Source organism: Sinocyclocheilus grahami, unplaced genomic scaffold (genome assembly GCF_001515645.1).
Source record: "Sinocyclocheilus grahami isolate Dianchi unplaced genomic scaffold, SAMN03320097.WGS_v1.1 scaffold1233.1, whole genome shotgun sequence".
NCBI classification, from domain to species: domain Eukaryota; kingdom Metazoa; phylum Chordata; class Actinopteri; order Cypriniformes; family Cyprinidae; genus Sinocyclocheilus; species Sinocyclocheilus grahami.
Window position 1 is genome coordinate 62,886 of NW_015506412.1, and position 12,369 is coordinate 75,254.

Genomic DNA, 12,369 nt, shown 5'->3' on the forward strand with positions numbered 1-12,369 from the left:
GAGAGATTAAGCGTGTGTGAATTACCTGAGTCTGTGCATCTCTCAGTAGTGTTCGGCAGCAGCGTCTCTACTAATATCGAAACTGTAAGTTGAACTGCTTCAAGAACAGCGCTGTTATTACCTCCATGCTGAGAAATGTCATGTAGCTTTCACTTGCAAATCTACTTTATTGATAAAGTCGCAGGGCAGCGTTGACAAGTTTCTGTGCGTGTGTTTGATCCGCGTGTGTGCTGGACTGTGAGTCTGTACTGTATATGTGTGCTTTTTTATGAGAAAGTGTGGGAGAAAGAAAGTGTGCATTTTGTAGATAATAAAACATAATTTGGTGTGGAAAACATGGAAATTGTTTGTTGTTTTTGTCATATTGTTTGTAATATGTATTTGCTTGGTTAATGTCTTTTCAAATTTTGGTTGTTTTGATGTTGTAGGTAGCCCATAGAATAAATAATTCTTTCTCCTTATTGTAATTGGGCCCCCTGGGATGTGCGAGGATAGGCACATGCCTAGAATGCCTATATGCATAAATCCGGCCCTGAGTGAAGTGGGTTGAGGCATGATACTTTTGGGCATGAGGTTTCAGGTTTCTAAATTATATAAAATATCTAGGGCTGGATTTAGTTTGCAATTTGGATTATTTTTTAAGATCCCGTGAGTCCTGATAAATGCAATTTCAACTATTTCTGAAGTGTTTCTTTTATAAAGAACACCGCTTTCTCACATAACGCTGTGAAGCAGCCCCTGCATAGATTTAATAATCGATTTTCAAACCATCGACATCAATCAATTTAGCACCACTGCCACAGACAGCACTTGATAAAGTTGCACGTAAGAACGGCCGGTGTCCTGCAGAGTTTTGCTCCAACTTGCCTCAACATACCTGCCGGGAAGTTTCTAGCATGCCTAGTAAGAGATTGATTAGCTTGTTCAGATGTGTCTAATTGGGGTTGGAGCTAAACTCTGCAGGACACCGGCCCTCCAGGACCGAGTTTGGGCACCCCTGTCCTAAGGTATAGTTTGCGGAATAATCCTAGAAAAGGTATACCTGTAAGTATACATTTAGGGTCTTCATAGCGCAGTAAGAGACAACGTTATCGGGAAACGCACCCCAGAGGGGTTTGTCAGTTTGAATGGGTATGTCGCTTATGATTAGAACTTCTCCATCTTGGAATGCATGAGCTTTTCTCTCAATGTCAATGCAGTTCTCATCCATGACTTGCAATGCTACGTTCACCCCAATGCCTATTTCAGTTGTTTACCTACAACCTGACAAGCAGTTTACAACAACAACTGCCTCCCTCTCGTTGCCAGCATGTTCTTTTCTACAGTTGACTTGCTCACCTCAGTTCTGCAGCAGCGTAGTGTGCTTGATGTGCAGGTCAGTATCGATTTTCAGGATTGAGAGAAAACTCAGCAGCTTTATTATTCTCCATCTCCCCCTCTCTGGCTTTCTTCCAGACTTCACACATCTCTTCAATGTTATCCCTTGTTTATTCCTTTTTATGTGTGACTTATAGATTTCCTTCTGCTAGCTCTTATCTATCAATGTTTCTTTTTTTAGCATTGAAGCCCGTAATCCAAGCATACTCTGATCATACCAGGTCATCAGGGCACATTGTCTTACTTTAACTACCAATCTGTGGTGGAAACTTTCATGTACATGGAAACTACAAATAGAAATCTGAGACATGGGCCGCATACCAATTTGCATTTGTCACTGACACTGTAATGGACTTGAAATGATGAGACACAGCCCCCAAAGATTTTAATAATAATTAAATAATAATTAAAATAAAAATATTAAAATAATAATTAAAAAAAAGGTTTTCAAGTCATTAAACGACGTGATTGATAAAACCCTACTCATTAACATCATGTCATTTCAAGTCATTTTAAAACTCTCTTGTCTGACTTGTCACCTATATTTCCCTACTGTACGTCAAAACACAATTTTAAGATGTAGTAGTTTGTCCCAGATATTACATACTGCCTCATAAATACTTACAACTATGCACTTTTAGTGCAGAGTAGAAGTATGTAAATTGGGATGCCTTGATTCAGTCTTGCCTATTCAAACACACAAAACATATGCTCTCTGCACACATCAGTGTAAGTCTCAATCAGTGTTGGCAGTGACAAAGAGCATTTTGTCTCCTTGAAATCCGCCCATGCACACTTGATAAATTAGTAGTAAAACATATTCACGTAAGAATATTTAAACTTACATGGTCTCATCATTGAGGAACTCCAGTTTGCCAGCCACCTCTTCATAGTCTTCTCCAGCTTTGGAGGTTCCTTCGGTAGTGTGGTACGGTACTGCCACCTTCCCCCTCGCTCCAGATGTTCTGTGGACCTTCACCTGCATGATGCCCACGCTTTCACTCACTCGTGTGGAATTGCTCTCGAACGTGAAGATCCCCGCGTGGTCGTCATCGTAAATGGTCACTGTGGCAGTGTGCGCGTTACCCAGGGCAGCTTTTGGAGCAACGTGGCTGGACGCCATAATGCTGTTGCCTGGAGACACCGCATTAGGGTCGAGGACGGAGACCTCGGCACGGTGGACAACACGAGGGTTGCTGAGATTTACATAGAAATGCTCATCTTCCTCAAATATGTCATCGTCAATCACGCCAACTGTCAGCTCCTTCACCGTCTCACCTGGTTTAAAGACCAGAGTGCCCTCGGCGAATTCATAGTCTGATCCTGCGTTAGCAGTGCCATCCTCTGTGCGATAGTCAACCTAGACACAGGAACAGTTTCTACTGTCATACAGCTGAAGTGCTGAGGAAGCAATGCTATCCTTTATGTTCAAGAGGAACAGTGAGTGAATGTGAAAAAAAATTCTTATTCTGTTTTAATGTAACTTTTTGCATAGGATGTGTGATAATTTAAAGATTCCAAGAACAACAATTAATAATAATAAATAATAATTAATAACAATAATAAAATCAAATATGAATCGTATTATATAATAATAACAGACATTTATATTTTATAAACGTATTATAATTGTTATGCTGTATTGTTGTTATTATTATTATTATTATACTGAATAATAATAAAAAATAATAATAACTTATTTTGACTGATCATATCACATAATAATAACAACAGATATTTTTTTATTTTATTAACTTCTAATAATTATTATTTGGTATTACTATGAATCATATGACCAAATAATAACAAAATTATACATTTGTTTTATTTATTATTATGTGGTAATAATAATATGAATATTAATGATAATATAGTATATTTCATCGTCTTATCAACATCACTTAAAATAATTGAATCAAATTTCCCATGGTAAACTTCACAATTGAAAGGTTTAAATAATAAAATGTGCTAATCTGAAATCTGTTAAAACAGTGTCATTTAACTGCTCGTCTCCTAAGTGCTGTAATTATTTAAAATAGCTCTGAGAGTACATCCTCTCTGGGAATCATGTAGGTTTCTGGCCTCAAAATTATATCACATCCATATAATTAAAGTACAATCACAGCAATGTAATCACAGTACTGTTGGGTAAAGACAGCAGAATCATTACCTTGACAGTGCAGCCACTGTCTCCACCATGTCGGGTCACTGAGAGTTTTAAGGAGCCACAGTTCTCAAAGCACTGGTAATGGGAAGGCTCAAACTCCAGGTAGATGGTGTGAGGGTCTTCTTCCTGGGCATTAGACTCATGGCAGCTAACCACCTTCCTGGCTTGGTCTGCAGCATGCTTCTTCAGGATGTTCCCTGCTCCGATCATCATGCGGGTGGCCTGGATGCGATAAAAAGCTCGACTCTTCTGCTGTTGCACAAGCACTTGATAGTTTGCCATCTCGATTAGCTGCTCCATGTCCTTCTCCGGGTGTCTTTGCTTGAGTTCCTTCAGAGTACGAGCCATGTCCCTCCTGGCCTCCTCTTCTTCCCCTCCACCTCCTCCACCACCTCCTTCCTCCACACCGGCCAGCATCCCATCAAGTGCCTCCTTGTGGTGGGAATTGGCACCTTGGCCGTCCATCTCCATATCCATCTTGGTGAACATGCCGTCACCCTCCGTCTCAATGATGATGCCACGGTTCTTGTCAGCACGGTAGCGCTTGTGGACGTATTTGTAAAAGAGCAAGCGACGGTCAGCGATCCAGGCTTGAACCACACAGAGTGGAAAGAAGAGGAAAGTAAGCACGGCCTCCCAGACTTCCACCACGCCGGGAGAGAAGACAGAGAGGATCAAGTAGAGCCAAATGTAGGCGAATATGCTCCAGGCTGCCGTCACAAAGAAGACCCTCAAGTGCTTGATTTTGCGTACCTCACCATCTGGGACCACGTAAACACAGATGGCGATGATGATGAACATGTTGAATGCAGCACTACCCACAATTGTGCTTGGGCCCAGGTGACCAGCCTCAAACTTGTGCCCGCATACCTCAATCACGGATAACAGGATCTCAGGGGCTGACGATCCCAAAGCCATGAGGGTCAAGTTAGACACGGTCTCATTCCAGATGCGTACGGTAGCAGTGGTGGTCTCGCCATTGGGTTTCTTGATCGTTATCTCCTTCTCTTGAGACGTAATCACCTCGATGGATGACATGAACCGGTCGGCGATGATGGACATGCCCAAGAACATGTAGACGAGGGCCACAAAGTAGACGATGGCACGTGCCACCTTGTCGCCCACAGAGGGGTTCTGGGGGTTCCATACCGGCAGGACGACACCATCAGAGCAGCTGTCCTCTCCTGAACAGTTCCCCGGGCTGCTGTGGGACACATCGCCACCGGCCTGAGACAGATGGGCGAGGCCCAAGAGGAAGATCAGGAGGAGGAGAGAGGAAAGGCAAGGAGTGAAGTAGAAAGGGGTCGACGGAAGGCGCAAATGAAGCATGGTGGCAGCGTAGCGGTAACTGTGTCTACCAGTCACAGAGATGACGATCAATAAACCTCTGTAACACACAAAAGCAACAGAATATTCACATTGGTGAGAATGACAATTCAAAAAATACCTGTTAAGTGTATCTAAATGTAACATTCACATTAAGAACAGCTTCAAAGTAGAGGTCTGCATTCCAGCAGGACCTGACGCAATTGAGTGAAGTTTTGAATTGCTGAGTGAGAGTGGGAAGATAGTGCTTTGTGTGCTGGAAATGGGAGAAAGAAATGACTGGTGGGACTCAAGCAAAATATAAATATCTAAATTAAAGTTACTTAAATTAATTTTATTTTATGGCACAAGCATTGTGTGTGTGGGAATCATAAAAAAAGCCTATGACACCAGGGTGAGACAGAATCATACTGAAACAGGACAGAAAATTTTGCATTGATCTCAACCTGCGGGATTTTGCAGGCAGGAGCGGGACAAAGCGTAAAATTTGCGGGCAGGAGCTAGTAAGAAATATAACATATTTTTTATGGGAATAGGATAGAAAAATCTAAAAAATTCCACACAGACCTCTACTTCATTGCTTCAAACATCACCTGAAACAAATTCATTCAGGGAGAATGGGGTTGCTGTTGGTTGCAAACAGAGTTCCTGACAGCACAAGACAGCTTGCATCATGGTGAACTCTTAGAAGGGTTGCGTCTCAGAGAGCACAAGCTAGTCAAACCTATAACAATATGATCATGCCTGACAAACTGTACACATCTGATGATTACAAGGAACCAAAACATAAAAATGCAACAATACCTCATATAATATAGAAATAAGACCTCATCCATTTTATATTGTATTCACTTTTGAGTTAAGCCTCTTAGTCTTATGGCGCTTTTCCACTGCATGGTACGGCACGGTACGGCTCGGAACGGTTACCAAAACGTGACGTGTAAACTCTGCTGATCACGGATTAGCCAGAGAGAATCGTCACTACCTGCGTCACTAAACTTGCGACACAAACACAACAGAACCGCTAGATTTAAATCAGCACAGCCAGCGAAGGATCGAACGCAACTGTTTTGAACAAGTGCACCTTTTTAACAACCAAAAAGTGGCTGTTTCATTGTCTGTTGAGGAAGTTGATACCAGAGGAGCGGATCCAGCGAGCTTGATGGGGCGACGCGGAATGAAAACGTTTTTCAGGAGTCGCGGCAATAGAGGCGCCGCAACTATAACGACATGTGAATAATCCCGCCCACTCTAAAGCGGTACTGAACTGCAGTGGAAACGCAAACCGAGCCGAGCCGTGCCGTGTCGTACCATACTGAGCCGTGCCGAGCCGAGTCGTACCACGCTGTGGAAAAGCGCCATTAGTTTGTGATCTGTTTTCAGGAAGAAAATCAAATAAAAGTTGTTGACATGTTATATCAAATAATCCACAGTGATATAAGGATCTTTTGTTGTTGTTGTTTTTTAAAGGGGTCATATGATGTGATTTCAAGTTTTTCTTTCTCTTTGGAGTGTTACAAGCTGTTCGTGAATAGATAAGATCCCTAAAGTTGCAAAGACTAAAGTCTCAAACCCAAAGAGACATCCTTTATAAAAGTTAAGACTCGTCCACGCCCTCCTAAACTCCTCGTTTAAACACGCCCCCACATGTCTACGTCACGATGTGGGAAGATTTGCATACAGCTGCCCAAATTTGCAAAGAAAGTCAGCATAACTTTATTGTTGCTGCTGCCGCTGCCATGTTGTGAAAACGCTGAGTGTTTCGTTGCCAAAGCGAAAATACTTTGTTCAACCCAAATATTCAGATGTGTGCAGCGCATTTTATGGAGGACTGTTTCCTGATCCTGGTAGAGTAGACTACAATGCCGGCTGTTCTGACTCAGTCTGTAAGTACATTTTCATATTTAAAGAATTTGTCACTGTAAACATAAAACATGGTTTTATGTTTACACGGCGCGATGCAACGCAATGCGTAAAAAGACAGTACAAGTCCTTATAATCTGTAATTATGTCCCCACTGGATGCAACAAATGCCTCATTTATAATGCGTTTTAATGTTTTTGTCTCGTCGCTCCGGGACACGGCATCACAATATGGTAAGGGGCGTAACATTTCTGTCACACACTTGAGGTATTCGGCCAATCACAACGCACTGGACAGCTGGCCAATCAGACCGATGAGCTTTGTAAAAAGCATTTCAGAAAGGCGGGGCATAGAGGAGAAACAATAATGTACAGTATGTGGAAAATAATGTGTTTTTTAACCTTAAACCGCATAAACACATTTCATTACACCAAATACACCAAATAATGTTCTTTTTAGCAACATCATATGACCCCTTTAAGGGTTAATATTCACAGAATGTTTTTTTTTTTTTGCAAGGCGTTAAAGGGGCACATGAATTTCATTGATGGCTGTGAAGTTATCTTCTATACTTCCTGTTATGCACTCATTTTGTAATGCAGTAATCAAGGCCACCAAACTAATGTTCACATATAGACCTATTACACATTAAATAACAGACATGTACTGTACATCAAACAAAAACTGTTTGCCTGCTTTATTGACAAAAAGGAATTTGACTCAATCTAGTATGAAGAGCTCTATAGACTCCTACAAAAAACTACTGCATCATCATATCAAAAATATTATATATTAAAATAAAAACACAGATGTAAGGAACACAGATGTCTTTTCAGTCTGGATAACACCATCCTTGGAACACAGAATGGAATTCTACAATATAAATATATAAATTTCAATATTGGGTGCAAGCTATTTGAAAGTGTCAAATATAGTATATCTTACATATAGTTCTATATCAAACTGAAATATGGGGTCTACAAAAATATAGAAAATAGGGGGAAACGAACTGAATCAGGAACTGAATACAGGTGTTTTACAGGTACACCCTAAAAATCCAAAGCAAAATGACAATTTATTCTAACGTTCAAAAGTTCAGAATTGGTTTATTTATTAAGATTTATATACAGAGATCTGGCATGAAACTCTAGATGACGCAGCTGGGAATCTGCAATAGGTCTAACTCAGTCTGACCTAATGACATCATTATCACATGGCACAGCTGATTGGTTCTCTCCTGTATCGGTAGCCAATGAGCTCGCTGCTCAACATTCAAATATATGACTAGTGCTTGCCGTAGCAGTTGCAGCTTGCTTCAGAAACCTTCCACCTTCCCCAGCTCCACCTGTATAGATCTGCTACGAGGTGATTCATGTACGCTATATGGGGAGTTATTTCATGTATGTTATATTTGCAGCAGCAATATTCTTACATGCCCACAGCAGCATGTTGTGGATGTATTGGCAGTAGCAAGTCCCTCCGAGAGTTGTCATGACAGAACTATGTTTTTGAAACAAATATTTTGTGCTTACCAAGGATGCATTTATTTGGTAACAATATATAGGAAATATTGTAAATGCTGACAAGCTAACTTTATTGTTTCATGTCAGTGTTTAATGTTAAATCTGACTCTAAATAAATCATACGAATGTGGAATGGTGCCAGTGACTGGAGCGCATCCCACCCTCTATACAGGAATCCGTGTAGAGACAAGTTTATATAACAACTGGAATCACACATTTGGCCTGTTGACTAAGTCACACATGCACACACATCAGTATACAGTGGGGCAAAAAAGTATTTAGTCAGCCACCAATTGTGCAAGTTCTCCCACTTAAAACGATGAGAGAGGCCTGTAATTTTCATCATAGGTATACCTCAACTATGAGAGACAAAATGAGAAAAAAAATCCTCTCAGCTTTGTCTTCACAGGAATAAATTACATTTGAAAACATATGACAATAGAAAACAGTTCTATTAACTTGTAACAATATTTCACAATATTGCTGTTTTAACTGTATTTAATAAATGTAAAACTAAATAAATGTAGCCTTTGTGAGCATAAGAGATTTATTTAAAAAACATTAAAAAATCTTTCCAACCAAACTTTTGAACGGTAGTGTTATCGTAAAATGTAACTGTACAAATATATTCATAATATAATATAAACAATTTTAAAAAAGTGTTTGCACATTTATAAAGCTGTGTATGTTTCAGAGCATATCCAGACATACAAAAATGCAAATACTATGTTGTATGTACAAATACCTATGAATACTAATTAGATCAAGCTGGAAAAACAGCAAAATGCTACACAACAACCAAAGACAATGTTTTTGACAATCTAGCACATGCTTACTTGCCAAAAATAAAACAAAATAAGCAGGCAGAATCTTTATTGTGTGTGATCAGCCCTTAAAGGATTAGTTCACTTACAGAATAAAAATTTCCTGATAATTTACTTACCCCCATGTCATCCAAGATGTTCATGTCTTTCTGTCTTCAGTCGCAAAGAAATTGAGGTTTTTGAGGAAAACATTCCAGGATTTTTCTTTCATTTTTCTTCATATAATGGACTTCAATGGTGGCCAACGGGCTGAAGGGCCAAATTGCAGTTTCAATGCAGCTTCAAAGAGCTCTACACGATCCCAGCCGAGGAATAAGGGTCTTATCTAGTCATTTTCTTAAAAAAAAAAACTAATTTATATACTTTTCAACCACAAATTCTCGTCTTGCACTAGCTCGATTCCCCACATTATGTAATCACAATGGTAAGGTCACGTGTATGACGTAGGCGAAGTACGGACCCAGTGTTTAAAAAGCGAACATGCAAAGAAAGTCAAATACCCTTTTACAAAAAAGGTAAAACAAAGATGTTGGACGATTTTGAAGTTGGAGGAGAAAATGAGATGGAGTTTTTTGCCCTACCCTAACTTTTTGAACTGGAGTACACAGACAAAGAGATAACCATGTGTGACCTTTCCAACGTGAATACATAATGTATGAATTTGTGGACGTGCATCGCAGAGCTAGTGCAAGATGTGCATTCGTGGTTAAAAAATATATACTTTTTTTTTTTAAAGAAAATGTCAGATCGTTTCGCTAGATACGACCATTATTCCTCGGCCGAGTTTGTGTAGAGCCCTTTGAAGCTGCACTGAAACTGCAGTTTGGACCTTCAACCCGTTGGCCACCATTTAAGTCCATTATATAGAGAAAAATCCTGGAATGTTTTCCTCAAAAACCTTAATTTCTTTGAGACTGAAGACTGAAAGACATGAACATCTTGGATGACATTAAGGTGAGTAAATTATCAGGAAATTTTTATACTGGAAGTGAATTAATCCTTTAAGTCTAAGGCATAATGATAAACAACACATAATAAAATATGCAGCTACGTTTTAACTTAAGAGCAGGTGGGGTCATTTATAACTTTGTCTTCCACTTCCAGTTTTTTTATCTGTCCAAGTTAGTTATGCTGCTTGATATTCCAAACTGGTATTTGTTCTAATAATATTTAAATTAATTATCATAATCATAAACACAGGTTTGTAGCGCAAGTTTTACAGTTTACTGCACTTTGTTATTCTTCTTAGTTATATACCTATAGCAGCTAATGAATTGGAAGTCTTGCCCATTCAAAAAATAGTTTTTCCACATTGCAAAATAAGGTGAACACAACATATAATAAGGTGTATGAAGCCATAATAGCAGTCAATAATCTTCATTTAAGGGCTTTTATCAGCAAATATGTACATATGTGATTAACAGAGATTTATTAATCTGCATATAATGATTTAATTAATTCAACAGAAATTTTTAATGAATTGACAGCCCATCTCAAACAATATGTGACACTTCTGAGCACACTTTTAACGCGTTGATGACATTAGCATGTTCACCCTGCCCCTACCACTCATCCCTGGGCACAAATCATGCACTTGGCATCAAGCACGCTCCCCCACTATTACCACACACGATGCCAGGCCTATAAATAGCACCGAGGCTGTTCCCTGAGCCCTTAGCGCGAGCTCTCAGCCAATAGTGCCCATCAAGGATGAGGGCTTATCTCACACACCATTTGGACTGTATCTTATTAATTTCCCATGACAGAGCAAGCAAGCAAGCAAATGAAGCTCTGCATAACATGCAACTCAATATATCCGTCTACAGCCGGAATGAGAAGTAGAACAAATCACAGCGCTTCATGGCTGCTGTATGAATGCGGTTGCAGTCCTGCAGGAAGAGAGTTAGAGGGATCTACAATTGATGGATACATCAATCAAGAGGCTGATTGCATTAATTGGCATATGCAGAGCATCCACACCACAGCAGCACGGCTAGCGGCGGGGCGCGAGGCAAACGGAGCAGTGAGCAGCACTACAAAGCCCTCAGTTATATGAGCAAGCCTGGGGAAAAGGAACACACAACACAGTATGAGCTACTGTTGATGTTGATTCATGCACACACGGACTACAATAGCATAATAATGCATGGTCTCTGATGCTGCAGAAGATGGATATAATATTTTTTTCTATCAAAAAGTTTTCTGTCTTCAAAATATTCCTTTGTTTTAGGTGCTGGTCTCCAAACCTGGCTAAATGTACCTACTTTTAATCAGCAAGTCTTCCCTGGTCAACCAGCTTTATACACTACCAGTCAAAAATTTGGAATAATTACAATTTTTTAACGTTTTTGAAAGAAGTCTCTTATGCTCACCAAGCTATTTATTATTACATTTATTTTATGTATTATTACTGCTTTATTTTATTTATTATTACTGCATTTATTATTTCTGCTGAAAATTCAGCTTTGCCAGCACAGGAAAATTATTTTAAATTGTAACAATGTTTCATAATATTACTGTTTTTACAGTATGTTTAATCAAATAAATACACACTTATTATTAAACAAGATCAAAAATATTATCAAAAACATAAAAAAATAAAAATAAAAAAAGGTTAATTATTCCAATTATACATGCATACCAGTTACCAGCTTACCAAGTTTTTTTTTTTTTTTACCAGTTACCAAGTTTTGCTGGGGAACAGCATGGTTATGCCAACACGGTCTAATGAGAACTTGTAATAATTAGCATTTTAATTTTGAATAAAATTTGTTAAAGTCAATTTGGGTTGTAGAAAAACATACAATCTAATGTAAACCTAAAAAAGACTGACATAGAAAAGAAGATATTGGAGGTCATACATTTTTGCCCAGTTTAAGTTTGTACAGTATTGTACGATCCGGTCATTTCAAATTAATTATTAACAGTTTAATAATTTAGTAATTACTGGACTATTGACTATTGGACTAATTACTATTGGACTGTAGCTGTGGCCAATTCCCATAGCAACAACACAGCTCTCAGTACATCTGTCCTGACACTCTATCTGTACATGTACTATGAACATACATACACACAACTGTGGACAGTTATAAATGACTGAACAAGCTCATCAGGGTCTTTCAGCTTATGGTTTATCAATACATGAGCAAGTCTACTGCTGTATTGAACGGCAACACAGATATTTAGTCCAACAGCACGATAGCATGTGTGAGATTGCTTTTTTATACATTTCAATAAACAAGAAATTAATAATCACATACATTTCAGACACAATACTTGTAATTAC

General features: G+C 39.1%; 1 protein-coding gene across 1 annotated transcript in view; it reads right to left on the reverse strand.

Moving 5' to 3' along the window:
- Nucleotides 1–12,369, reverse strand: part of slc8a4a (solute carrier family 8 member 4a) — an 80,331-nt gene that overhangs the window by 44,865 nt on the left and 23,097 nt on the right. The window contains exons 2-3 of the mRNA XM_016254264.1: nucleotides 3,548–4,931; nucleotides 2,223–2,737 (exon numbers count right to left, since the gene is read on the reverse strand). Of these exons, the coding sequence (XP_016109750.1) occupies nucleotides 2,223–2,737; nucleotides 3,548–4,873 (1,841 nt within the window). The 5' untranslated portion in view covers nucleotides 4,874–4,931. The remainder of the gene's footprint in view (nucleotides 1–2,222; nucleotides 2,738–3,547; nucleotides 4,932–12,369) is intronic.